We start from the raw sequence: 27984 nt of genomic DNA on the forward strand, positions 1-27984 counted from the left end.
CTCCCTCCTGAGCCACAGGAGTTCTGACAACAACATAGTTATAGGTGTCAATGCTACCAGCCCTAAAGCCTTTGAAAACTTTAAGCTTCCCTATCTGACATAAGAAAAAAAAGCTGAAACTTTTTTCCTTAAGACTGATAAAACTGAGATGCCATTATAATTAGACTTTGATTGAAGTACATTCTTCAGGGACTCTACAGTTTGAAAGTCGTGTGATAATCAGCTCAACAATCCCGACTGATTTTCACCTCCACACTGTAACCACAGGCCAACCATTTCCTTCTCAATGACTGAAATAGTTATTATTCACAATCACATTGTTTGGATAAAGTGGAACGACAGTAAGAGGAAGAGAGTTTAACAGATCTGATTCATTCTTAAAAAATATACTGCACACCAAGCATTACTTATGAATAAGACTTACTACTTAACCTTTCTGTGGGTTTTGAACAGAACAAGTCATATCCTCTAAGTCATGTGTCCCTCTCAGTATTGTCACTGAGCCATCACTAATCCAATAACAGCTTGGAGAAATGGTTTAGTTTAGCCAACGGCACGGCTGTCAGCCTCAGTGAGATACACTAATGGAAACAGATAGCATATAGTTTGGTAAACAGACGGAGGTAAAATGAATCCATGCATTGAAGCACAAGCAAAGCAATATAAAGCTGACTGTCTTATACAAATGATCTGGTTTGGGGGTTGCTTCAGCAGAAGATGTTTACCATGTGTACATGTGGGCAATGCTGTGTGTGTGTCTGTGTGTGTGTGTGTGTGTGTGTGTTTGTGTGTGTTGTGTGTGTGTGTCTTACCCACGATTAGCTGACCAGTCAGTTGTCCCTGATCGTTTCTAGCGTTGACGGTCACATTTCTGTCTGACTGAAGGATCAACGGACTGTCCTAAAGAGAGAGGAGGGAGGAGAAAGATGATTATTACAACAGCCAATTGAGTAGAATATTCTCATACACTCATTAACATATCTGCGTATACTTCTACACCACCGGTTTCCAGATTCACACATGTGCTGTTTGACTTCTATCTCTCCCCTGGAACTCCTGCCCTCACCTATCTGAGCAGCAATCAGTGTTGCATTAACCTGTATAACCAATACTGCCTTAGCCTGCATCAACCTTCACACTTGACTCCCTCTCTTCCGCTAGTCTGATATACTCTGCATCTAATTTGCATGATCTATTCAAAGCAGCATCCTGTCTGTGAGTGTTTCCTTGTTTTCAATTTTTTCTGTGTGTGTCTGTACGTCTACAAAAGAGCCAATTATTTTCAGCCTAAATGAGCCAAATGCAACAATGACCCTGACCTCTGCTCTCATGTTTAACGTCTGATTGAGATGAACGCCGGCCACATTTGTTTACATTCAGTGGATGTGCGTTGCAATGAACCCCCCCCTGTCCTCCATTTTCATTAAGTTCCAAACTCAATCTAACGTTTCACTGTCTTTCTTCCTCTCCCTCTCTCCCTCTCGCCTTCATCTTCCGCTCAGTGTGCATCAGCCGGTAAAACCTCCCTCTTCACATTCTTACACTTTTCCTCCTGGTCATCTTCCCTCTTTCATTACATTGCTGCACTTACATTATTTTCTCATTCATTTTCTTTCCCTTCACTTCCCTCTCTTTCTCTCAAATTGCTTATTTGTTTTGGCGGCGTGAAATGAATAGCGTACATGTGACCCAATTTCTCTGTTGATTTTCCCAAATTAATATCTTGCTGCATTCCAGGCTGAATCTCAAAATGAGAACTGTGTTAAAATTGGAAAGTCGCTGTTCTGTTGCAATGGAAAAAAAATCTTTTTTTCTTCCCCCTCACTCTCACTCTCAGTCTCCCTCTCTTGCTCTCTCTATCTCTCTCTCTCTCTTTTGCCATTTGTTATGGGTGGTTATTCATTGTTCTGTGGCCTGCTTACGCGAGTCGAGACCAAATTTCGAATATGTCACACCTGTCTGTGCTCTATTTTGGAGAGTCCAGGGTCTCCCCGGACAGTCTGATCACAAACACAAACACAGATCACTGCACAAGCGTGAGGGACAAATCCACATAGAAAACACACAAACAAAAAAGCGCACACCAATCATATTCTAAATGTGAACACAATATTTTTTTTCAACGTGCTCAGGTGCAAGTTCACACACGCCCATGCGCACGTGCACAGACACACACTGCCCACTCAAACAGAGTCAGGTAACAAATTTGCCTAACAACACGTAAACGCCGCACACAGTTTATTGTGTTACCTCCCTCATCTGTTTCCTAACACTTGTATGCTGGATTAATTATTTTCAACGGGGCGTGTGATAGGCTTCACTGTATTATCTTTCCACTCTGTTTAAAGCGATGGGCGCTTTGTAAAGCATGACAGATGTAATGTGCTTTGAATCATTCCACCTCAGTGGACGGTGTGCATGAACAGGCCTGATCCCATTCACTTAGTGCAAGACTCTGACATTTAGAGGAGTGGCCGTGGATGGGAAGTCTTATTTGATTAAGCCTTCATATGCAAATACATGGAAAAAAAGGCAGTAAATAATTGCTGCATATTAAACAGCTGCTAATGTCTATTTGTAAAGCAGTTGATTGAAGATAAACAATCTGACTAGTGGTGCTTGTGTGAAACATATGTGCAGGTAACAATAATGACTTAATGAGGAAATTGTTGATCCTACCAGTGGCTATCATTAATCACACTTCATACCATCGATTACCCTGTTTTCACTAAAATAACATGATGTTTTCAAAATTAGCAGGACGTCATCACCACATAAATGAACAGAACCTGTGTTTGTAAACGCTTGGCACACGAGTCTGCACACACACACACCAAAGTCTCCAAAGTGAGCAGGCTCCACTCGGATATAGGAAAACAAGGTGAGGTGGAGAGCTTTGGTGACGCATTGCTTTGCGTCAGTCGACAGGCAGAGTGCAGGTGCTGTGCTGGGCGGTCTGAGGAATAGGCCATTGACATTAGCTTCATATTAACAACCAGGAGGATTTTTTCCTCTGAATTCAGTCAAATTCCATGTGTTTGTTTGACTATAAATGCTGCACAAACATGTTGAGCAAGGCGTTGAAATCAATCTGACAATAGGTTCCCTCCATATACTGTGTAAGGACGTGATTCAGTCAGTTTTCTCTGACATTGAAGGTTCGTTTCTCTCCATGAAAGTCTTTAATTCTCTAAAGCTCTGATCTTCAGGGATATCTGCACGATGTTTGAAGGGGGGTTTGATGTTCTCTCATTTCAACGTTAGTTTGATGTGGGTCTTGATGTGCTCTCGGAGTTATGGCGAAACAGGTTTTCTCTCTGCAGAATGATAATCGTTGCATTGCTTGGATCTTAATTCATTAGGTGATGCATACATCATTCATCTGTAAAAAAATGTTTAATGTTAAAACTCAAAACTCTGCTTGAAGTAAGTAGAGTTATGACCGGGTGCCTTGTTTATTGCTATTTCGTTAAAAATCCAGACAATGTGACTACAGCTGCACTCTAATAACCACTGCCAGTGTTTCTTGCTGTAGCCAATTTACAGGAGCCTCACAATAATTACAGATGAGTCCATGTCAGACCATCATCACATACAATGATTCTGCATGAGCGTGCTTATTAAATAATATCAAAGGATACTACAGACCTTATTGCAACATGTCACATATTTCTACATCAATTAGCCTATGTTCAATGCACAGAAGTCCATAATTCAAATCTACTGAAAGCCAGCCACAGGCAGAATATACAGTCCTACATTTAAAACCAGAAATTAAAAAGTGACAATTTATGCTTGATGGAATAACAAGAAGCAACTGCATTCAATACTATATTAACAATATAATCAAAACCTTTTATTCTGACTAGATCAGATTAGATTAGATGACAAGCAAAGGTATGCTCAAAACCTTATAGTTTGGACGATGTGCAAAGTGTCATGGTTGTTCTAAATGGCCATACTGAAAAAGCTGTGTAAAAATCAGGCTTGCATCGAGCAGGTGGTGAAATGTGATGAAACAGAGCACGGTTGGGGAATATCTTTCCTGGAGGATATTAATCAGACCTTAATTTGTACCGGATCCTGCCAGAAAAGGATCTGGCAACTTCTATTGGGACCAGCACCTGTTTGATTAGATCTGGCATCTCCATCGTCACAATCAAACTCTGAAGATAAATTTTGGACTACAGTATATTTGATCCGTCTGATTTGTCTTTTCTTTCCCAAGTTACACCTAAATCACTTGTTTGCATATTTTGGATTCATATTACATCTGATTAAAAGAGAGGAGATACAATCACACCTAAAGTGTAGGGGGGGGGGGGGTCTGTTTGTTTGGCAGAGATGGATACACCACATTTCACTTTGTTCTGTTTCTTAGCCTGATTGCTTTTTATAGTAACTTTGGTCAGTGCATGTGTTTTAGTGTGTAAATAATGGAGCACATCCTTCATTTTTTGGGGTCAGAAAAAAGAGGTTACCACTAACAATATGGCCGACGTACTCCGATGTTAAGGGGTTAGAAAACGGGGCTAGAGGTTCTGGTCATGATAGGTTGTGTGGGTGTCTGTAATAAAAAACCTTGACCTGTTTCCTAACATGCGCCATTCATCATTTGTGATATTTCCTTTACATTCAATTCACTTCCCAGTTAATCTCCCTCACCCGCTCTCTGCATTGCCCCTCTGGCTTTTGTGTTTATCGTCACGCTCATAAATCTCTCCTCATCATGTGAAATGTGCACAGAGACAGGACTAAATACTCCAAAGGCAGAGACATCATGCTCTCTCCTCTGAGCTGACACAACATACACCACAGTGCCATTCATTCAGTTAATAGTTTTAATTTAGCTTTGATTAGAAATACAGGCACACAACCTCCAGCCCGAGGTAGTCATTGTAATTACTCAGGTAATAATTATCATCTGTGGACTGGTGGATCATCACCAGAGCCTCCAGCCACCGGCACAGATAATAACAGCTCCGCCGTCTCACTGTCTGTCTCACTAACTGGCCGTCTGTCTGACTGTCTGTGGAAACAGGTCGGGGCTCAAGGTACATAACCGATGTGATTGTTTATTTGTGTTTAGTCATCACTCTAATAAAAACTTTCAGGTCTCCTCTCTGTCTCTTAGGGCCTGACTCACTCACTCCATACAGTAAACGTCTCAACAGCCGTTTACTCAACCCTCATGCAAGATACATTTGGTTGATTCATTCTTTGCCATCAGCCTAATAACAGCTTTTATCTCTCCTGACTGTTTCACTGTAATTGCCCATTTCACTGGCCAGCTGTCCATATCTCCATCTAAAAGGTTATGGACGTGAGCTTAGCAAGAAATACTTTTAGTTGTCAATCTAATAAAAAGCTTTCAGCTATCCTTTCTCTCATCGGACATATTCTCTTCCCATCTCTCTGACTTTCCAAAAAGACACCATCTCTTTGCCAGTCCACTTGTCCGCCCACCTCTCAGTCTGACTCTAGGGTCGAGTCAGATTTTTGCAGGTCAGACTGAACTCAGCACAATATGTCAGTATTTATAATTATGGGTGTATGGCTGCAAGCACCGAAAAGTAGATTTTTAAATACGATATAATAAACCAAAAGTCCCAACACTTTCTCTAAGGCACCTGAACACATTTTCCTTTTTGCTGCTGTTGTCAGTATAATTAAAGTGATTTGTGATTGATAAATGATTTTTACTCCACTTGGAGTTAAGTTGATATGGTAAACCTGCTTGTGTTCACATCTGCAGCAGTTATAGAACAAAGTTTGCATTTTTCTGGCCTTTGTTAGCTCCCAGTTCCCACAGAGTTTGCTCTGTATTTGGTCTCCACCCACTCCTTAACTGTTTTTCATCCCCTGCAAACATGTATAATCTATAATTAATACCCCCGTAATGCTAAACTTTGATAAAGGAATCAGACTTGTATAAAATATGGTGATCTGGTAGACAGACTGACATTTAAACAAGGCACTCCTTAAAGATGATCCCAAGATTATTTGAATGAATCTCAAATTAAGATTGTGATCTTATTAACTGTTACAAAGAAGTTGCTGTGAACAACGGTGAGACATCAAGACAGAGTGGGGAGCGAGTTAAAGTGTGGGGGAGCTGAGACAGGCAGGTACTGATAAGTATTACTGTCTAGACCTGCTCTAAATGTGCCTTGATATAACTGTTATGATTTGGCACTATATAAATTAAACTGTCTTGACTCAGAAGTTGTATAATTTAAATGGTAAGGACACGTGGATAGTAGTATAAATAGTCAAAGCTTAAACAGAATACCAATCAAACAGTGAGAAAAAGTCTGCTGTATCCCTCCGCTCCTCTTTCGACTTTAAGTCAGCTACTTAGTATGGACTATTACATTAGTGATGTGTTTGTTGTTGTGCAATGCTAATTTGTTGTTTTTGGTCCCGACGGCCATATAACAAGAGGAAATAAATCAGTGTTGGTCCTGAGCTTTCCTCTCAGGATGCTTGGATTTAATATGTTCAAGTGTCCTCATGTGCATTCAGGGGCCTTATCATCTATTTAGGATGTCATCAATGTCCTGTACGGGACTTGTGTCAACAGTTTTGAGATCAGTGTAATCCATTTAAATCTGAAAGTGACAGCTGAGATGAGACTGAGCCAGACGAGTCGTGTCAGATCACTGTGTGTGGCTTGTTAGAAACATTAAACACCGCTCACGGTCCTGCTTGACTGGGTTGTTGAATATCAAGTCTATTTATAGTTTCTTTTCCAAATCATCCGGAATTGAGTTCTGTGGATCTGAACATTTAAATAATGCAAAGAAAAGCACAATTTCACAGATTAAAACAAAACAATTAATATTAAATAATCAAAATGTCTAATATTTCCTTATTTTAACTGTTACAAGTATAACAGTTCCTCTAAAAATTGTTATAGTAGTTACTTAATATGTCTTAGCAACTACATTTGCTCAAACTGGCTGCTGCTGAAGGCCGTGGTACAGTCTTATAACCTGGCTGATAAAGAGGTGGCTCATCCTTGCTGGCTGCAGAGCTCAGAGTTGTTGAAGCCTTGGAATCCATATTGCAGTTTACAAAAGTATGAGCTGAGGTTGCACTTGTACCTCAGGGGTCCTACAGGACTGCAGTGTTAGCACAGGAGACTGCTGTGCCAAATTTCATGCACATTAAAATACCTTTTTCCACTTGAGAGCAAGAGTTTTGGCTTCTCATCCTTTTGCCTATTTATGTGTCTCTGAAATGTCATTTTCCATTTGTCTTTGGTTCCTTGATAAACTAGACTTAAATGTTACCTTGTATCTGGCAAAATTGTTGTGATGCCTGGTAATATATGACATAATTTTAGGTGTGTTGGCACAGTGCAGTGTCGCCAGCAAGAAGGTTCTGATTTGAATCTGACTGCAAGGGCCTCTCTGTGTGGAGTTTGCATGTTCTCCCTGTGTCTGTTTGGGTTTTCTCCACTTTCACATCCAAAGACATGGATCTTAGGTGAATTGGAGACTAGAATGCCTGTAAGTGTGAATGGTTGTTCAAGCAACATGCTGGCAAATGGCCCAATGTGAGCTGGGATTGGCTCCAGCAGCCCTGTCCCCCAAAAACCTTAAACGTATAAGTGGCGTAGTGAATTGATGGATGGAAAATCTTAGGCAGACCTAAACAAAATGAGAGTGTAGCCCCACAGAAATACTGTCAAGTTGGAAATGTAATTAAACACCTCAGTGGCAACTTTCCAGTTGAGAAAAGGTCGGGTTTATTAATTAAGACGAACTCAAAGAACTGCTGAGGACTGAGGCCAGAGAAAAGTGTAAGAGAACATCTATGACTATTTTTTAACAAATGCAGATTAATTTTAGACTAAAGGCGCATTCATTCCCAACGATAGATGCGTATATCTCTATAGATGGAGCCTTATGTCCATGCTCTGCGTTCAATTTGTCCATATTTGTAGATGTCTTCAGAAATCTTATGGTTATATATAAAACACACAGAAAGTGCCACATTTAATTGCTGGGGGGCAGTGTGGCCAATAGTTCCAGAAAGAAAACCATAGAACACGAAGAAGAAATGTCAACAATAGTGGAACTGTTGGTTCAGGGACTTTTCGAGTTAGTGTTGGACAGAGAGTAGGTGTGAGCTATTTTCAAGTCTCCAGACTCAAAGCTACAACAATTGAAACCATTAATCCAGCTCTTCTGCCAGATGAAAAATGATGTGCTGTCTTATAACACCTTCCAGGCGATATCTTTATGATTCATCCGAAGAGTACCTTTTTTGCGCCGTAAAATCTAGCTGGAAACCACTATCCCCAAAGTGTCATTTTATTAATATAAAAGTATTTACAACAAAAACTAATTTAAAGAACTGTGCCATGTCAAGATTGATTGGAATCAATAATAAAAAATTGCTGCTTTAGTGTTATTCCTGAAAAGTTTACTGGATGGCTCCATTGTACCACCAAGTCTTATTACTCTCTCTGTATGAAATTGATTACTCTCACAGGGGAAAGGCCCAGAGAGAAAAAGTGGGTTGTGTGTTGGGCCTGTAGTAAAAAGAGGTTTACAGGAATAGAGGGAGAAGTACTGGGGGGAGCTGGGACCTCCCAGCTTCGGGCAAGCAGAGCTATAAATCTTGAAACAGGGGGAGTAAAGAGGGACAGCAAGGTAGAGATGCAAAACAGAGGAGGGTAAACTGGAGCATTTGTTTAAGAGATAGCCACAACAAATAGATCTAGGCTCAGAAGCTGCTACGTCGGCCTTTTATGTTGCCTCTCCACAATAATGTATGGTGCTTAAGGGACCAGTCAACAAAAAGACACACAGCTCCAGAAAATATATCCCTACTATAATTTTTACCTTCCAACCCAAGGCCTTAGAGATAGAATACATCTGAAGGAGTTTTACATAACAGTTCAGATTACAGCGGTGCAATACATTCTCAAAGAATGGAATTAAGCCCAAGCTCGGCAGATAGTATACGTCCTGTTGTGGCATTATTTAAATATTTTTTGTGAGAGTTGTTGCTGTGGCTGAACAAAACCAGGGTCAGGGTATGATAAAAGAAAATGAAAAAGTAGAACATGATAAAAATAAACAAATGAACGTGAAAAACCGAAACTATGTGCAGGAAACTTTCTTTGAGTCCTCAAATGTTGGTCCTAAAATCTTTCTTATTCTTGTGAAAACCACTTCTTATCAAACACAACCACATGGGTCAATGAAAATAATGAAACACAAAAATGTAAATAATACTATCTTAAAATATTCTTCCAGAGCCAAATATATTTTGCAGTTCTTTATAAACATCCATCCATTTCATGAAAGTGCAGGATTATAACTTTGACAAGTGGCGAGTCCATTAGAGGGTTAAAGCCCAACACACTGTGGACTGTTTTTTTTTATTGGGCAGTTCTGCACTGAGACAAAACCACAGAGACATGAGGGCAAACATGCAAACTTCACACAAAATGTGTTGACGAGCACATTCAAACATCGGCATTTTTTGTTTTGTTTTGAGGCAATGATACCAAGCAACTCAACCACCTTCTACACAAACATAAATACAGAGTCAGAAGCTTTCACTTCTTCGGTCCAATGGTGGTTAAATGGCTTATCCTCCACACCTGCTTCTATATGCATATTTCACTGAAGGATACAGTATATTTTTGTGTGCGTTGCCATCTATGCACACAAAGAAGAAACCCATCACACTGTATAAAGTAATTCCATGAATATCATGTAGATATGGCTGCACTATCTGTTGGAGGCCAAGAGAAATCAATGGTGTTGTTATGGCAATGAAGCAGTGATTCGTGTGTATTGTTTGGTGGTGTGCTGTGAGCATACACAAAAAAAAGAAGCTACAGTATGTTTGGATGCTTGTGGTTATTATCAAGCCAATAAACCAGTCCTTACTTTTATCCTAAAACATTTAGTTGTTTTTTTTGCAAGTGAAAACAACTTTTCATGGGACAACGGGAATAATGAAAGACAAAAAGGTAAATATCAACAATTTTGTGACATTGTGTGAAATTTAAGAAGATAAAAGTTATATAAGCAGAGCAGATATTAACGCATATCCATACAAGCCCCCTCACATTCAGTTGACAGTTTTTTAATGGGCAAATCTGCACTCTGAAGAAACCCACGCATTCACGAGGGCTAACATGCAAACGTCACACAGTAAGCATCATGCTGACAAGTATGTTCAAACCTGGAACACATACTATATAAGGCTCCATATATACTAACAGAAAAAACATGCTTGCTTGTCTAAAGGGACATATCATAAGCACCTGCTTCTATATGCATATTTCACTAAGGGATACATTATATTTCTGTGTGTAGACCTCTGTGCACACAAGAACAAACCCAGCAATAAAAAGTGGCATCAAATGTGACTCAGTGTGCACAGTATAAAGTCATGCCATTTATATCATGTAGATGCGTCTGCTATATCTGTTTTAGACTCACACAGAGGCCAAGTGAAATCGATCGCGTTGTTATGGCAATGAACCAGTGAGATGCTGAATGATCCATCATGATACATGCAGGCATACACACGATACTACACACACACCAGTCTGCAGAAGACAGGTACTCACACCCAAGGTCATTATACAGCAATATCAGCGAAACAAAATCAGCTTGGACATGTGTCCGTGGTTACATCATGGTCATACTTGTCTCTAATGAAGCATATTTTGCCTCAAGTTCTGTGTCCTGTGGCATGGTTAAATAGAGGAGAAGAGACAAGATAAGTGGGAAGGACGGAGGCGGAGAGGAGAGCAGAGCAGATAGAGTTGCAATGCTGCATTTGCCATGAAATATTCCCCCGTGGTGCAAATACTTGAAGTGAAAGAGGAATAAGTTAACTCTGGAGAAGTTTGTGCATCTATAGGAGCGATAGTATGTGTGTGTGTGTGTGTGTGTGTGTGTGTGTGTGTCTGCCCATTGTCTAAGACAATATGTGTATGCACAGTGTGTGTGGAATTACAAATGTGACAAGATTTAACCTTATTCACCTTTTTTGTCTAAATGCGTATATGCTTGTTCGTGTGTGTATTTATGCTTACCCATACAGACATGTCTTGCGGCTAATAGATTATTGATCAGAGTCAGTTTCCAACAACTGTAGTGGGTAAAGCACACACACACACACACACACACACACACACACACACACACACACACACACACACCATCTCCTGAATACTTTTCATTGAACACAACTTAAGGCAACTTCTTCCGTAATGTGTTTTTCTTTGTTTCTCGTTCACTCATAACTCAAAAATGACTGGTGCCGCATCGCCCTGGCTTTGAGACTGATACTGGAGATTCATGGATTCCAATTTATTCAATATCTGATTCTGTATATGTTTTTTTTTTTGCTCTGGTACCCTTCTTTCTTCTTGTAGTTTCTTTGATGTTTCTGTTTCAATCCAATTCCCTAAGGCATCATAACAGATCCCTTTTCATTTGTACTGAGCCCATGGGTATATGAGTGCTTGTGTATGTATGTGTTTGACTCTCTTTTTTTCTTAAATGTCTACACAGACTCTTCTCTTTAACTTTGTCACCCCTACAAAGTCAGAGCAACCCAATCCCTCAAAGCAAGGCAGTCCAAGTAGCTAACGTGGCTAGCATAAATAAATAACATTTAAATACTGCTCTATAGCTAGAGCATAAATGCTGCTGGTCCTAATCTGGCTGGAAATCTATATCTAAGTTATCATTACTTGTGGAAACATAACCAGCCAACCAGCCAAGTTGCAGATTATGTTGATGTCCGTCCAGACTTATATATGTAATGGAGACTTTGAAGAGATGCAGATGACGTCCTTCAGGTCATCTCAGGACAAGTGAAATTGGCCTTTAACCTCTGGAATATAAAATATCATTACTTCATCATTTCATCCCATTAGATTTGTGTAAATCGTGTAAATTTGCATCATGTCATTAACATACTATTTCTAGACTTATGACCAAAAACAAGTTGATCTTCAACCATCAAATATGAATCAATTTATCCTGAGTCCAAGTGAACGTTACCAAATTTGAAGAAACTCCATCAAGGGCTTCCTGAGATTTCGATTTCATGAGAACATGGCAGATGGATGTACTTAGTTGTGTGTGCAAATGGGCAGACAACCTGAAAACTGCAGTAAAAGCAAGAATAAAAAAGAAAGGCAAAAAAAATGAGGCAAATATAGCTAACTGAGAATTTTTGTATGACATGCTGAGCACCTAAACACGTACACACATGTTGTGACCAATTTAAAATGAACATCTCACTCTCTCCTGTTGACCCAAAGTGCACAGTGTTCGAAGGCATCAAATGTGCGATGTGTTAAAAAATATCACACATTCATCGGGGACTTGAGACCGATGGGAAATCATATCTTCCATAAAGGCTCAATCCTCTTGAATTGTACAGGATAACACATGTGCATTTTGTCTGTGTGAGGGACTGGAAAGACTGATAATTATTTACTGAATTCTTGAGGATTTGTGCAGTGTAACAATTAGCACTTTTAGTGCAAAAAAAGTAAGTAAACTAAGCTTCTTTAGCCATACAAAATCAATCAAATCTTGTCCATTTTTGCATGAACATACACACACCCACACACTCATCTTTTATTCCGCAACCCTGTCTCTTACATTCTTTAGCGGGGCAACCTTTGTGTTTGCATTTGGTTGGAGGCTTTAATCAAAGCTCCTCTTGGTTTTTTTGGCTCATTTTCTCGCAGTTCAGTGTGTCTTGTGCTTAGTTATTGCTGCGATAGGGATTTTCTGAATTTGGCCTCTCTGCAGAGCTCTCAGCCATGTGATGAAATCCCCAGTTGAGTAGCTGCCTCTATAATTACCGGGAATGGTTTACAAGGGCTGGACATGACAGAGATGAAGTGGATTGTCTTGATGGGGAAAAATTGCATGAAATGGGACATGGAAATGGTTAATAAAGATGAGAGGAGGGTATGAGAGCAACAATTGGGAATTGGTCAGAGAGATACAAAATGATGAAGCTAAAAAAGGCAGAGAATAGTTTAAACCCATGGAGTTAAATAAAGCTTTTCAATGTCATGATTTTCTGCAAATTAATATTTTATGAACATCGCACATCAGCTTATGAAGGCTGAAGACAAATATATTTACAAAACAAAACACAAAATAGCTGAAAAAATGACTAACTCAAACAAATATCCTCTATGCTTCTGTAAGGACTGTGCATAGCTGGTCCTTCCTGTTGTGCTGACCCATGTGGCCAGTGTTGAAAGAGCTCCTGAGATGTGAAAGTAGGATTACAATTTAAGACTGCATCCTATATTTCGTCATTGGTAGGTGCTGAAGGCAAGGACATGTTATAATAATGAGTGAACAGGAGTCCCTATAGTGTGGTGCATCGATAGCTGGATCCAGTTCCCATTAACAGAAGAGGGAAGAAAAGGTTAGGGACCATAGGACATGGATGTTAAGAAATAAAAAATAACTTTTCTTAGATATAATACAGTATTTCTACACAATTTAAACAGTTACCGAGGTTGAGACCAGGATTGGACAGGACACAAGAATAAAGAACAGAATAATCTTTGATCTTCCTCTCCTGTCATTTTTCTTTTACTTTTCCTTGAACTCTCTTTCAACTGTCTTATCTTCCATTAATTTTCAACTCTCAGTTGTCCAGGCAACCAAAGACCCCCTGCTTACTTACAATTCTTGTTATATCTCACTTTGATCTCCATCCAGCGCTTAGTCCTTAATCTTGATTCCCTCTGCTGTGTTCCTCACTTTCTACTCCATTACGTCTACGCATCCCTGCTCCCTCTTAGAGATCCAAACAGGGCTGCTGTTATTTATTCGGGGTCCTTTTGCCATTCAGCCATTTTGTACAGTATGATACCAGGGAACTCAAGAGTATCACAAAATGATCTGGTATATGTAATAAAGGTGTCATAATTGCAGGTTTAAACTTGGGGATCCCCCTAAGTATTTTTGAAATTGAACCTTTCAGCTGCCAACAATTCCAACTAATTTATTGCCAACAATTTGCTTTCCCACTGAGATTAGCTGAAATGTGTGTTGTCTACAGATTCAGTCTTCTCTTTCCTTTCCCAACTTTTCACCTCCTCCTTTTCTTTTTCTCAGAACTGCCCATTGGTTTAGGTTCATGATTTACAAAGTGTTTTGACCTGGGTCTTCATCCTCCTGCAGACTCGAGCAGTGTTTACTTTGTCTTTCTTCATGTCTTTGCATTGTATGTTGTTAATGACAAACTGCAGCACCTGCTCTCAGCAGCCCTCTTCTCTTCCTTCTCCCTCTTTGAATGATAATCACTTTGCCTCTTGTGTATGTTTATCCCCTTCCCAGAATTATGTGGTGTAGAGCTGGGTTTGTGCTCTAGGTTCTATAAAGCTGGCAGGAAAATATTTATATATATATATATATATATATATATTTATCTTTATATATATGAACATTACTTGAATTGAAATGGCTACCACATTTGTACTGGTGCTACCAGTTAATATCCAAACCAACCATGGGGGAAGTTGTATTGAATATCTACAATTTAAATTTGCCATCTGTTGTGCAGGATTTGATGGGATACATTTGCTCATTAAGTGACACTCCATCTCTCGATCAACAGTTTTAGTTATGCGAATACAGGTTTTAAGTTAGGTGTAGCATTTGTGAGGATCAATGAGCAATGCGACTGCTTTCAACTTAGGCAGGGGTCTCTGGGCTAGAAGACTGGATTTCTGGATGGAAGCTCCCCGTTGTTTTGGTATGATAATTGGCTTTTCTTTTCCACAGTTGTACCATGTTCCAAGGACTTAAGGGAGAAGAAGATCTTCAGTTATCACCTTAGCTGTGCCACACTGACATTTGAGTACAGGGATCTCTCAGTGGCAGATCTATTACTATATCATTGTACTGGTCCCAAGAGAACGGGGAGCTCTATGGCAAGGCAAACTAAATCCACCATGATTTTACCAGGAAGAACATAATGGTGAAAGCCTGTCCTAGTATTCCCTCCTTTTGTAGCTTTAGAAAGTGCTTCAAAGCAAAACGGGGCTGTACCTCAACAACTGTGAATCTACAGACTGCCAAAAGATGAGCTCTTTTTAGAGCCGTCTACTACCCAGAAAAAAATATATAATTTATTTTACCTACTTCAATTAAATATATAACCAAGAACTTAATTTAACATGATGAAAAGTTCATCTTAAAAATAACATTCTTTAAATGTGTAAATGTATGTATAAAAATATGAGAGGTAGAGTCCTGGCACTAGAACTTTTGTATAGAACTCATTATTAGCGACGCCTTTTTCACTTACTCCTGCCCCGTTTCTGATGAAGATATAGAGCTTTAAGAAAATCATGCAAACTAATCCTGATCTCGAGCTCTGGGGTTGGCAGGGTGGAAGAGAAGGACTGCAGCCGCTCCAGGGACTGTCCTTATTAAACCTCAAGCTATACCCTATCTAACTATACATCCCAGAGTCAAGGCGAGCTGGATACACACACCCTCATCTGACAAATGTTTATGCTGAAAAAAATGATATGGGTCAAAATGTCCAACACAACTGTGGCGTACAACATTTACACTGTGTTTGCAGGTTCAGTACATAGAATCCATATGTAAACCAGCCCCCGAGTGGCAGAGTGGGCTGTTTAATCATGAGTTGTATCATGAGTTAGTAAAACAAATCAACGACACAGCTGCAGCTCCTCCAGCATGTTGCTGTCAGGGTCCTCACTAGCACCAAGGACGTAGATTAACTTTACATTAACAGTCTTTAAATCCCTGCACTGTCATCCTGGGAATTAAAGGATAACTTTTCTAAAGAGCAGTAAAAGTCTTGGGCCTGAATTCCTATGTTACAAGACATCCAGACCATTCAGGTCATCTGGGACAGGTTTACTCTGGTGAAGCAGCTCCTGGTTTCTATGCTCCTCACCCTGCAGAACAAGCTTCCTGAATACCTGTACTCTACTAAAAATAACAGCTCTTAAATAAATTGCTGAGCACCTAAACGCATCAACACATGTTGTGACCAGTCAATTTAAAATGTACATATCTCTTTCTGTCCTGTTGACACGTATTCATACGTCTATTATCCTTTCATCCATATCAGCCCCACCAGCTTTTTACTTCATATACTTTTTTTTTTACTTCATACAACTTACTTCATTTCAATTTCCTACTTTAATCTCTAACAACTTACTTTCTTAATTGATTGTGTTGTCTTTGAACTGCAATTGCATTGTCTTCTTAACATTTTGAACAGTGTTGAATTATTATGTGCCCCTGTAAAGCACTTTGAAATATTTTCATCGTCTTATTTCATTTATTTGTATTTCCATGCCTCTGTAAAGCACTTGTGTCCAATTGGAAAATAACCTTACCTTACCCAATCAACAAATCTGCACTGTGCTTTCCCCAAATTATTCACCAGACATGGACCACTTAACCATTAGGTGTTGTCCCTTCAATTTACTTCAGGCGTTCAGCTCTGCAATTATGAATGCAGATTATAAATGCATGAGGATACTCATCCCGGGGCTGTTTACCACAGCACACAGACTTTGGCACTTTGCCGTGACCATGTTCAGTTCTCTGACTGTATACAAGCTGCTCAAGAGCGCAGACCACTTAACTTCAGCCATGAAAAACTGTGACAGAAAAATGGCCACAGCAATAGTGAGAGGGAAACTGAATGAGGACAAAGGTGTTTGTACTTAAATTACAGAAATACCAACTGTGCTCTCAGTTCTGCAATTTTTTTGAGAGTCAGAAATGAGAAACAGAGAAAAGCACAGACCGCTGCATTCAGTGTCACAGAAGTCAAGTGCTGCAAGCACAACATCAGTGACAGTACATGAATCAAATAGTAGTATGTAATTTCAGCTTTGATTATCAGGCAGCATCAGCGGTGGTATTTGTTTATTTGAATGTATGCTTTGGTGTGAAGCTAGTTTGCAGTTGCCATGAATTTCAACTGCATCATTATAACTGACTCCAGCTGTTGTCCTTTGCAGAGCAAGACATTCCTCATTTTTAGTGCCACCTCTCAAGCTTACATTGACTCTTTTATGCTCACAACACAGATGTTTGAGGAATATTCCTTTAGGGAATTTCTAAGTTTCAGTAGAGACAAGATCGCAAATGTGAAGGTTTGCCTTTTTAGCTGAGTTAGCATAGGACGTAAGAATTGCCATATGTGGACGATACATTGGAGCAGCATAGAATGAAATCTGCTTACTTTGCACTCAGATTCATGTTACTGGAATGCTGTTGATCTTTTTTTTGCCATCCAATTCCTTTCTCTCACTGACACACACACACACACACACACACACACACACACACACACACACACACACACACACACACACACACGGAGGGACAGTACAATATGTAATTAAGGCTGAACCTCATTGTACCACTGATCTGCAGACTGGTAATTAAATCTAATCTGTGTGTGTCAGCTTAGTGTGGGAATGTGTGTCTTTGTGCGAGTGTGTGTTTAATGTCATAAGGCCAGAGCAGTGTAATGCCACACTCCCGTCCAGTTAATTAATTCAAATGTCCAGCCTTAATTAATTTCACACAGTGGATTGTGGCCCCTGGAAACAACCTGCATACATAATTCCTTCAGGGAGAGAGTGTGTCTAGAGATGCACTGACCATGTTGGTTTGATGTATTTCTTGTATGAGTATGTTAGAATATACACTGTTTATATGCATGTCAGAAAATTATATTTCAACATACTTTGTGTAATTACAGTGTATATCCATGTGTGTGAGGATTTCTTTTTTATTTCATTTAAAAAAAAAAATTATTTGACTGCATCTTGTCAAAAAGATGTCTGGTGTGAATATGCTGTCAATTGTCTGTGTAGGCTGACTTTTGTGTATAAATGTGTGTGAGCTGATAAATCGATTATATTAATGTACATTTAATCTGTAATGGTTAAAATATTTAGAAATACATATATTGTAATTCTCACAACATAATTTGCAATATCGTGAAAATATTCTCTGTGCAGTATTAGAAAACAGTTTTTCAGCTTTTCACATTAAATGACTGATGCTCTTGAAGGTTCATGTTTAACCTTTACTTAAACTATTATCAGAAATGTAGAATATTGACTGCCCAGTGTTTACATAATGACACTGTAGTTTTAGGGCTGGGCAATAAAACAATATAAATAACTATCACAATATAATTTTCATAAATAGCAATTCAACAAAGGTTCAAGGTACATTTATCATGATAATCATCAATGTTTACTTTTTTTTCTTTAACCAGCTCGAATGTCCAAAATGCAAAACACCAGTCTAATACATAACTGTCTAGAATATCAGAAAATCCATGTTGGTGATATACAGTCTTAATGTTAAGATGTTATTTAAAGTAGATCAGAACACTACAGACAGATTAGTCTCAATTACATGACAAAATATATGTTTTAGTTCATGATGATACAGACAGGGGAGTAAGGAGGATAGTGATGAACCAGCCTTGGTTAATAAGACTGAATAAAACGTGTCTTATTTTACTAATCATCATGTGTTTCGTGTTATAGGCTTGAGTCAGTGTAGTTAGCATGAATCCCTCTCATGTTCTAGCATACGGTCTACATACTTAATTTGACATGCTGATTAAACTGCGGAAATGCATTAACACACTTCAAGAAATACATGGCTGCGGCTGAGGAAGGAAACAGCTCTGTTCAACTTTTCGCGTACCTAATATATGCCCTCATTTCCCCGCTGATGCTATCATTGAAACTAGCTCTGGGCTGAGAGATACATTTTACTGTACAAAGCTATCCGCTCGCCTGATCATCACGCCAATTACTTCACAGACACCAGGATTGGGGGATATTTAAACATGAATATAAAGAGTAAACCCAGCGCTGCACTCTTTGAGGCAAAGTATTGCATTATTTCTTTTTGCTTTAAATCGTGGCAGTATTTTTTTATAGCTGAAGCCACTGTTGTTACAGAAGAATGGGACAAGCACAGTGGCATTGAGACATATAAACACAGAGTGTAACTATGGGTTTAGGTACGTAGTCAAAAATGACACTGTACTCAGGAAGAAATGCAGCCAACTATCAATGACCATATGTGTGTAGTTTATTAAATCAAACAATAAATGGAGTGCTGGCACACAGCTGATGGCCTTGTGCTCAACGGTAACTACTGTCCTGATGCCAGTAATGTGACATTTATAGATGTGGACTGTGTAGAGCCTGGATTAGTTATGAGGAAGGGAAGTTGTTCAAAAGCATGTGTTGTTATTTTTTAGAATGAGTTTATAAAAGCAGGCACATCATCATATCTCACGGGGAGAAAAAAAGTTTTGAAATATGATGATAGCACCTTTTTCCCCCCTGCAACGGTTTGAATAATAGACTGTGACTAACATAAAGCAAAGAACTACACAGTCATATTCAATTAATTTTGTTTCCCTTTTTGGTATTTGTAATTTATCCTGACAGCTTCTGTGGTTGTCAAAACAGCCCAAGTATAAAATATTATTATGTGAGCTGCGTGCTCCGTAAGGAAAACTCCTACGGTAAGTTGTATCTAAGACATGTCGGCCAGTTTTGCTTTTGCCCTAAACTCTCAAAGGCAGACTTACAATTCGGCTTGACAGGGAAGTGTCAAGCACATTCAGATGGATTTTGGTTGAAGCAATATCCACTTTAATGACAGCACTATCAAGTTTTTACATTTAACATGGCACGCCACGATGTGCCCTTTTTCTCCAGTCAAGTTCTGTGATGAGCGGATTTGTTGTAGCTCTTGGATGACATGACCTCTGAGACAGCAGCTGCAGGGAGGGATGGAATGATCTTTTGGAGCAAGGGATTAATATTCTTATTCATTTTGTCTCGTTCCCTCACTCCCCTCAAGGGCCAATGTGACTTTCTTTGTCCTGACATTCGGAAAATCGCTGTTAAATGTTAATGGGGACTATTTTTAAATGGGTCGCGACCACGTCTGGCACACACGTCCATGCCGGACACTCGCACAGCGGACACACAGGAATTAGATGACGCAGACGGACAAATATGCAGACAGTCACGCACACATACACACCCACATGCTCAACTACACACCCTTCCAAGCTCAGTCTTGAATTAAAAGATGACCATATTCTTAATCGCAGGAAAAAATGATAAAATATTCCCTTCACCCCACGAACCTCTACAAACCTCTCTCAGTCCAACTTTTCTTTATTCCTTTTTCCATTATCTTCAATTTATCCTTACTGGTGGCTCAGACATCTTATTTGATATCGCTCTCAATGTTCCGGGGGACATAGAAAAAGCTCGGACATCTTACAAGCCCTCAGCAGCATGTGTCTGCTTGATGGAGCGCTCATTTTTTGATGTCAATGCCTATTATCACCGACAGCATGTCTCAGCTACCCCTCTCTGCAGACTGAAACCTGGAGATATTCTCATATACTGAGAGCCACCCCCTAAAGGTGACAAGGTGTTTAAATCGAATACACTTCACATTTGTTGGACGTGGGGACACTGCATGTTGAGTCTTCTTCTATGGGAGATTAGTGGGTTACATATTTGAGCAATAGGACAAAGACATAATGGGATATAATGACAGGAAGCAGCAGCAGATGAATAGAAGCTGGGTGAGATCATGTAATAAGCATCAAGAGAAGCTTGATCAATATATATTTATATATCAGTAGGCTTCCAGATGTTCGGACAATCAGAGGAAAGTGGGCTTTTAAAGAGACTTCGTAAGGAGGCCTGAGATTATAATAAAAAAAACTCTACGAACACACACATAAACTGGATAAAGTAGAAATCGTTATTATTACTTTGCATTGACTTTCATTCATTGAGGACATCCATCAATCCATTATCTTTAATGATTATACTTTGAGGTTGTGGGGGGAACTGGAGCCAATCCCAGTTTACATTGGACGAGAGGCGGGGTACACACACAGGGACAACATACAGGGAAAAAACCCATTCCCACTCACATTCACACTTATACGGCCTATGACCAAAACCTTATCCCAAACCCTAACCAGAACCTAAGAAATTAGATTTTGACTCATGTGGACTTGGCTTTGGTCCCCATGAATCTACCAGGTCAGTGTTTGTGGTGGAAAAGAGCTAACAAAAATGAGCACAGTCACACAAACACACACAAACACACACACACACACACACACACACACACACACACACACACACACACACAGTTGTGTCTCCACGACTTCAAAATGACCTTTCATTGACTTGCATTGATTTAGTGATTTAGTGGAGACTTATTCTAACCTTAAGCGTAGTTATTACTTGTCTACCCCTAACCTTAACCTAAACATAAACATATACCTAACCCCTAAAACATGTCTTCAACTTAAAATGTATTGTTTAACATTATAGGGACTTGCTTTTTGTATCCATAGGGAAGATATGTCCTCACAACATGAGTAATACCACACACACACAGTTCTGGGTGGTAATAACTTCAATTGCATCTGAGCCACTCTACACTACAGACTGTTCATGTGACAAATCACACATAATGGGGTGATACGCAATTTAAAATCAAATGTTCCTAGAGGTTTAACTTCCTGTTGACAGTGTGTCTGAATGATAGCTTAGGGTTTGTTTTTTCTTCACATGGGAGACATCACCTTCACAGGGTGGCCCTATACACTGATGATGATGGAAAGCACAGTGGGCATAAAAACATGCCAGTCGCTTTCCTAGATGCGACCGCAAACAAAATCACATCAAAAAAGCCATTATTCTTCGAAGAAAAGCAGCAGCCTCATACACCACAGGTGACATGCAATTAAAATCAAGTGTGCTTGACAGTTGGATATTGTGGCATCCTTTTCTTCCACACAAACACAAGCCATGAAGAGGAAATCAAACAAACTCAAGTTACCGGCTATTATTCTTCTGAGAAAGTGAGAGCCATTTCAGGTAACATGCTATTAAAGTCAAACAAAGCCACACTGTAACAGTTAGAGCTGCCACAGCGCAACAGTTGCACTGCAAGAGCCCTCAAATTATAGCCTATACCAAGGTCTGCATCCGTTCAGTTACATTTAGCCCGGATTGTTTACAATGCTGCAAAGTCAAAATCAATAGGGCCTGCCAAGACGGGAACAGCCTAATGTTCCATTAGGACTCTCTGCTATTCAATTACAGCTCCAGAGTTGGAGAAGTTTCAGCTAGCTCAGGTCCCCAGAGAAGAAGCACAGAGAAAGTATGAGGCAGAGAGAAGGAGTAATAAATCTCAAACTGACAAACAGCAAAAATAAAGTTATGGCATCCTCCCACCTTACCCACCCCCAACATTTCCTTTCTTGATCTTCCTCGAAGCTGCAGTACAGGATATAAATGAGAGGAGTACTTTTAATTGTTGCTTTAGATTTTTCCATTATATTTCATACATCCATTATTGTTTTTCAGTCATCTCTCTGGGAGTCTTAATTATCATTTGATTTGGCTCCATCCCCTAAAACAGGCCGCCTTTTATACCTTTCTTCAATAAGTGAGGCCCTTATCCTGGGATTCTACCACATAACCAGGCCTCTCTCCTGGGAGCCAGTATTACTCCGGGGGTGAAAGAGAAAGACAACAACATAGAAATAGGGGGATGCATAGAAAGACATGTCATAGATCAAGATAAAAGGAAAATGCTGAATTAAAAAGATATATATGGAAAGCGAAAGAGAAGAATAAATAAGTTTCCGTTGTGCCTCTAGACAGGTCGTCATTGAATCCCTATGGAGGCAATTATAGGACCTAGTGGCAAGACTGTGTGTGTGTGTGTATGTGAATGTGTGTGCTCATGCATGTGTGTCGCTAAAGACGGGCCTTTGTGGGAATAGTGAAAAGAGAGCGAGATATGAGTGAACCTCGCATTCGCAGTGTGCCTTTAAAATGCACCAACACACCGTGAAATACCCTACAAAACCTGCTGCTCTGATGATAATCCCACTGCCTCTGGGTTACAATGGAATCATCTTCCAAGTAAATGCATACTATTACATAGAGTACATATACTATGTAAATCCCCCACAGACTGTATGACAAAAATAGAAATAGTACCTTACAAGCGCTTCCTTCCAGTTTACATCCAAGTCCATCCAGACTCATTAAATATGTGATTAATACTTTGATGGAATTAACAACAGTTGTCAAGTTTATTTAATCAGCATTTGATTTGATCAGTTATGGCTATAAAAGAGTCCAGTGAGGTCTCAATCTTTCAGGTTTAACCACTACAATGTTATCAATATATTTTTAAGTCCAGGTCAACACTTTTGCCATGTTAAAAAAAAGGATTCTGTCAAAGCATTGCTGAGATGTCACACATTGAAGAGAATGGGATGGATGGATGCAAGGACAAAGTGATTTTTGGATGGACAACTTGAAAATACAATGCCTCAAACTGCTGCTGATGCTCCAACCAGTCCAAACACTAAAATCCAAGCACAGGGATCATTGAGAGATTTTTGTAGTTCCCAACTAAGTCAAACCGTACCTTTCCACTGAAATAGTCAGCAGCACCTAATATTTGCCAGATAATCTCTGTTGCCATTAGCTGCTGAGCTACAACAGTAGCAAAGGAGGAAGTAATGTAATGTTGTCACGGATGTAAGGAGGTCAGGGTGCATGGTTGGGTAAGATAGGCAGTCAGTGTGATGTTACCCTGTCGACAGGGATGATGATTGATTATATGATTTTAAGGACTTGTTGTGTCAAAGTGTTCCAGCCATGCCCAGTTGAAACCTGTTCTGACTGCCCCTTGATCATCCTGTCTGCCAAATCTGTTTGCTCACCTGAATCAGGGCAGTCTGTTGATCAACCAGCCCGCGAGATCAATCAGTTCACTGCCTTTAGCCCAGCTTGGTGTGTCAGCGACCACACATTTGTAACAACAGTAATCTGTCCACAATTTGTATGTTGGATTTAACATCAGTCCCAAGCCATGTGCCTCAACATTTGTTGTAAGAACACAGCTACTGTAGAATTCTGTGTTTGATATCTTCTAAGTTCTGGCTTGGGATGTTGCTCTCTGGGCTGGCAGAGATTACGGCTGTATTACATCTTTATTCAGTAGCCTCACACACTCCAGGTCATGTGTCTCTCAAAGCTTCTCTGGAGCTTCCAAATGTCTGCTGAATACTTTACTAGTGCCTTGCAGTTCTTGGCTGGGGCCTTGCACTGCATCCTTGCCAGATGTTGCTATAAGGCCAAGTGCTCAAGCAACTCCTGTCTACTACCTGTAGTCTTTGCTTGATGGACACATGAAACAAGTCTTTCCTAGTCCGTTCAGAGCCCTAATCAACCACTGGGATTTTGTGACAAAAGTGCAAGCTATGCTGTGGTTGTAAAACAAACTATAACAATCTATAATCAATTTTATTTTACTATTTGCTGTGATAGCCTGTAAACACATGCACATCGATAATCATCCATTATCTATACAGCTTCCTTTAAAGACCACAGCAGGGCTGAAGCCATTCCCAGCTGACATTGTGCTAGAGGCAGGGTCCACCCTGGACCGGTTGCCTGTCTCATCACAGGGCCAACGTACAGAGACAAACGACCATTAGTCTCTGTCATTTTGACCAAGACCCTCCTTGTTGTGAGGTCAATAGTTCTTACCACTGCACCAGTGTGCAACATTAGAATTAGAATATATCACCAAACACATGAAAAAAAAAAAAAGATAATCAAAAGATGTTTTGCAACAAGGTATGCTATGTCAAAATATACCAGCAATGTTGATTCATTTCACCTCAGCAATTTACCTGGAAGGAAGGTACAAAAAAAACCTTCCAGCATCTATGGAAATGAAGAACCTAATGTGAAACACAATGACAACTCGAAAACATTAAATCTGCTTTATCTGTTTTCCATGTTTTTTCTATTCTTTTTATTTTCTATGTCTGTCTCTTGGCCTTCGCTTTTGCCTTCTTTCATTTTCTTGTATTCACACATTTCTTCCACCTCTTTAGATCTGTATGATTCTCTCTGACCCCTTTATTTCCCTCCAACCTCTGCTCCGTCTCTTTTTCCCCCACCTTTCTTTCCTCAATTATCTCTCTCCCTCTCCTGCACCCTGTTTTTTCAGTTTCACAGCCAATATCATTTCTCAGTGTGTCGTTGTTGCTGCTGTTAGCGCATATAGTTTATATGCAGTGTTCTGTATTTAGCTCTCTCTGGGAGTCACAATGTTCCATTTACCTCTCACAATGCGCTGCTGGGGGAAGGCCCTGATTATGCAAAATATGCTAAATGTGTGTGTGTGTGTGTGTGTGTGTGTGTGTGAATAAGGCATACGGCATCTGTGTGGGATATCATAAAATTGCTTTTCTCAAAATTTCCATTAAGAGAGCCTGAACCTTTCAGTTTATTTTTGGGATTAATAAAGTGTAAATGGGTAAACAATAACTAATGTCCCCAAAAATGTTACAGTTAACAGTAGGCTGCTAAAATATAATGATAACCTTTTCTTGAATGAGAATTAAAGCATCATACTAATTGGTATGGAACTGACATAATTTCTAATGTTAAAAATTAACATTTTCTGTTATCAAAATTAGTACAGTAACTAAAGACATCAGATGATGCTGATTGACTAGCGTATATTTAAATACTAAACTGGGATATCTTTAAAAAGTTTGCTATCTTTTCTCAATAAGTAAACAAAATTAATTACACAACTGGTTAAACCAAATTTACCATGTTAGTCAAAACAAGTTTAAAATGCTTTTATTTATTTTTCGTTGTGGCATTAATAAAATACTGCAAGGTGCAGTGTGTATGAAGTAATAAACTAAAATTACAACAGGGGGAGGTGTTGGAGGCCTATGTTAGTGTACCACCATGACACCAATGCATGGAGACGTGAATAGAGTGTGAAAATGTAAAGTGGACAGTAAGCCAATCCTGACAGTTTCAAATGTTACCAATAAAAAAGGCAATGAACTATTATGTGGCTCAGCATAGACCCAAAAGGCTCAAACATGTTAAATCTACTGTACTGACAGCGGGGCCGTATCCCTCACTTCACCCCCTATAGGGGGGCCAGGCAGAAAAAGTTTGGTAACCACTACAAATAGGAAACTTTAAGTGATTAATTTGTTTACTACTGCATCATTTGTATAAATCTATCTATTGAAAAATGTAGGAATATATGTTTGAAATCCAAATTGAACATCAGTTTCATTTTTAATGCATTAAAGGCTTTGCGTCCATGAATCAACATTTAGTATGCTTCCCTTCCCATTAACTCCTCTATTCCTTCTGATGCATTTTTCTCTTCCTCTTCACATTGTCTGTCAGTATCTCTTTATTCCACTTCTCCATCACTCTCTATGCTGAAGTAATCTTATCGGCACAGTTATTCAGTCCCGAGGGATCCTTTTTAGTTTGCTGAGTGTTTTTTCTCTCTCTCTCTTTACAGCTTAATCTTGGCTGATGATGTGGCGTCATTTCAGAGTCATTGTCGTGTCCATGTGGCTTCAGGTTTAACTCTGAGTGGATATCTTTCACAGGTCATGACTGTTCTTGCAAGCAACATAGCAAACTGTTTTGGTGTATCTCATGTGTGTGTTGGTCATTCCCTTCTGCTTAATATTCATACATATGAACATATACAAGCTTGGGCACACACACACACACAGAGTGCCCTATATAGAGTGACACATGTCCATAATGGCACAAGCGAATCTGAAAGACTGCTACACTATGTCACCATGACAGCCACATGTGATTTCTGCTGATTATAGGGGTTGGAACATGGCTTTCTACACATACACACAGAAACATAATAGACTGGTAATTGTACTGAGAAAAAAGGACAGAAACTGATTTAAGTGATTGAAGGATGACTACATTTACATCAAAGAACACAAATACATAAATATACTCAAACCATGAATATGTTTTGGTTCCATAGTGCTTGATTAATCATTCTTGAGGTACATAGGCACACATACACACAAACACACGTACTTACACACACAAACTCACACACACAGGTAGTCTTACCCTACGAGACTGGATCTCTTTGACGTATAAAGGCAGCAAGAATTCGGACACTCCCTCCAATCGGACACCTTCCTTTGTCACCCGTAGATTCCCCATGCCATCCTGACAAGACAAAGAGATAAACAGAGAGATTTAGTGGTTATTGAGAGAATCCTTAGAAATTCAGGCGAATCCAATAACATTCTATGAGCAGATATACTGTCATAGAGACGGAGAGAATCCATTGATCTACTCTGCCCATCTTCTTTCTGATGAGTTTTCAACTAATCATTTTTATAAATGATACAAAAGCCAATTACTTAAATAGTCCCATGATATTATTCACAATAATACACAGATACTGCAGAAAATAGTGGTGGGGTACAATTGTTGAATTGCTCATGCAAGAACATGGTCATGATTTATTGTTTGTCTTGTCTTCAGGTTTCATGTGGCTTTTCTTTTCCTGTAACGCAACTCATAGAAAATGATGCAAATGTTACTTTGGAATACAAAAGTGCACTTGACTATAAATATACAAAATACAAGGTTAGAAGTGTGTGTTCACATGTACATTCACATTAATGAAAATGTAGAATTGATTGTTTTATTTGTTTTATCTTGTAGTTTTTGCATTGACTAAATATCATCATGCATTTATGACATTTTCACTTTTCGAGCTCCTGGGTTTACACAACTTTAAATGTGCTCAGAGCTTTTGAGGATCCAGCAGTACTTATTAGCATTAGCCATTGATGAGCAGTGTAATATTGATTTGAAATGGGAATATCATGTATTCACATAGGTCTACTTCACCCCAGTTTGATCCTGTTTTACAGAGAACGTTCTCTAACAGTCCGTTAGGAGTGTATAATAGCGTACGAGTGTGATTATTGATTCATTTATTCAACCTCGAAGGACGTCAT

General features: G+C 39.4%; 1 protein-coding gene across 2 annotated transcripts in view; it reads right to left on the reverse strand.

Annotated features, from left to right (window-relative positions):
• Window positions 1–27984, reverse strand: part of LOC117769814 (zeta-sarcoglycan) — a 317874-nt gene that overhangs the window by 63570 nt on the left and 226320 nt on the right. For both annotated transcript variants that reach the window (XM_034598967.1, XM_034598960.1), the window contains exons 3-4: window positions 27080–27181; window positions 813–900 (exon numbers count right to left, since the gene is read on the reverse strand). In XM_034598967.1, coding sequence (XP_034454858.1) covers window positions 813–900; window positions 27080–27181 — 190 coding nt within the window. The remainder of the gene's footprint in view (window positions 1–812; window positions 901–27079; window positions 27182–27984) is intronic.

Source organism: Hippoglossus hippoglossus, chromosome 1 (assembly GCF_009819705.1).
Source record: "Hippoglossus hippoglossus isolate fHipHip1 chromosome 1, fHipHip1.pri, whole genome shotgun sequence".
In the NCBI taxonomy this organism is placed as follows: Eukaryota; Metazoa; Chordata; class Actinopteri; order Pleuronectiformes; family Pleuronectidae; genus Hippoglossus; species Hippoglossus hippoglossus.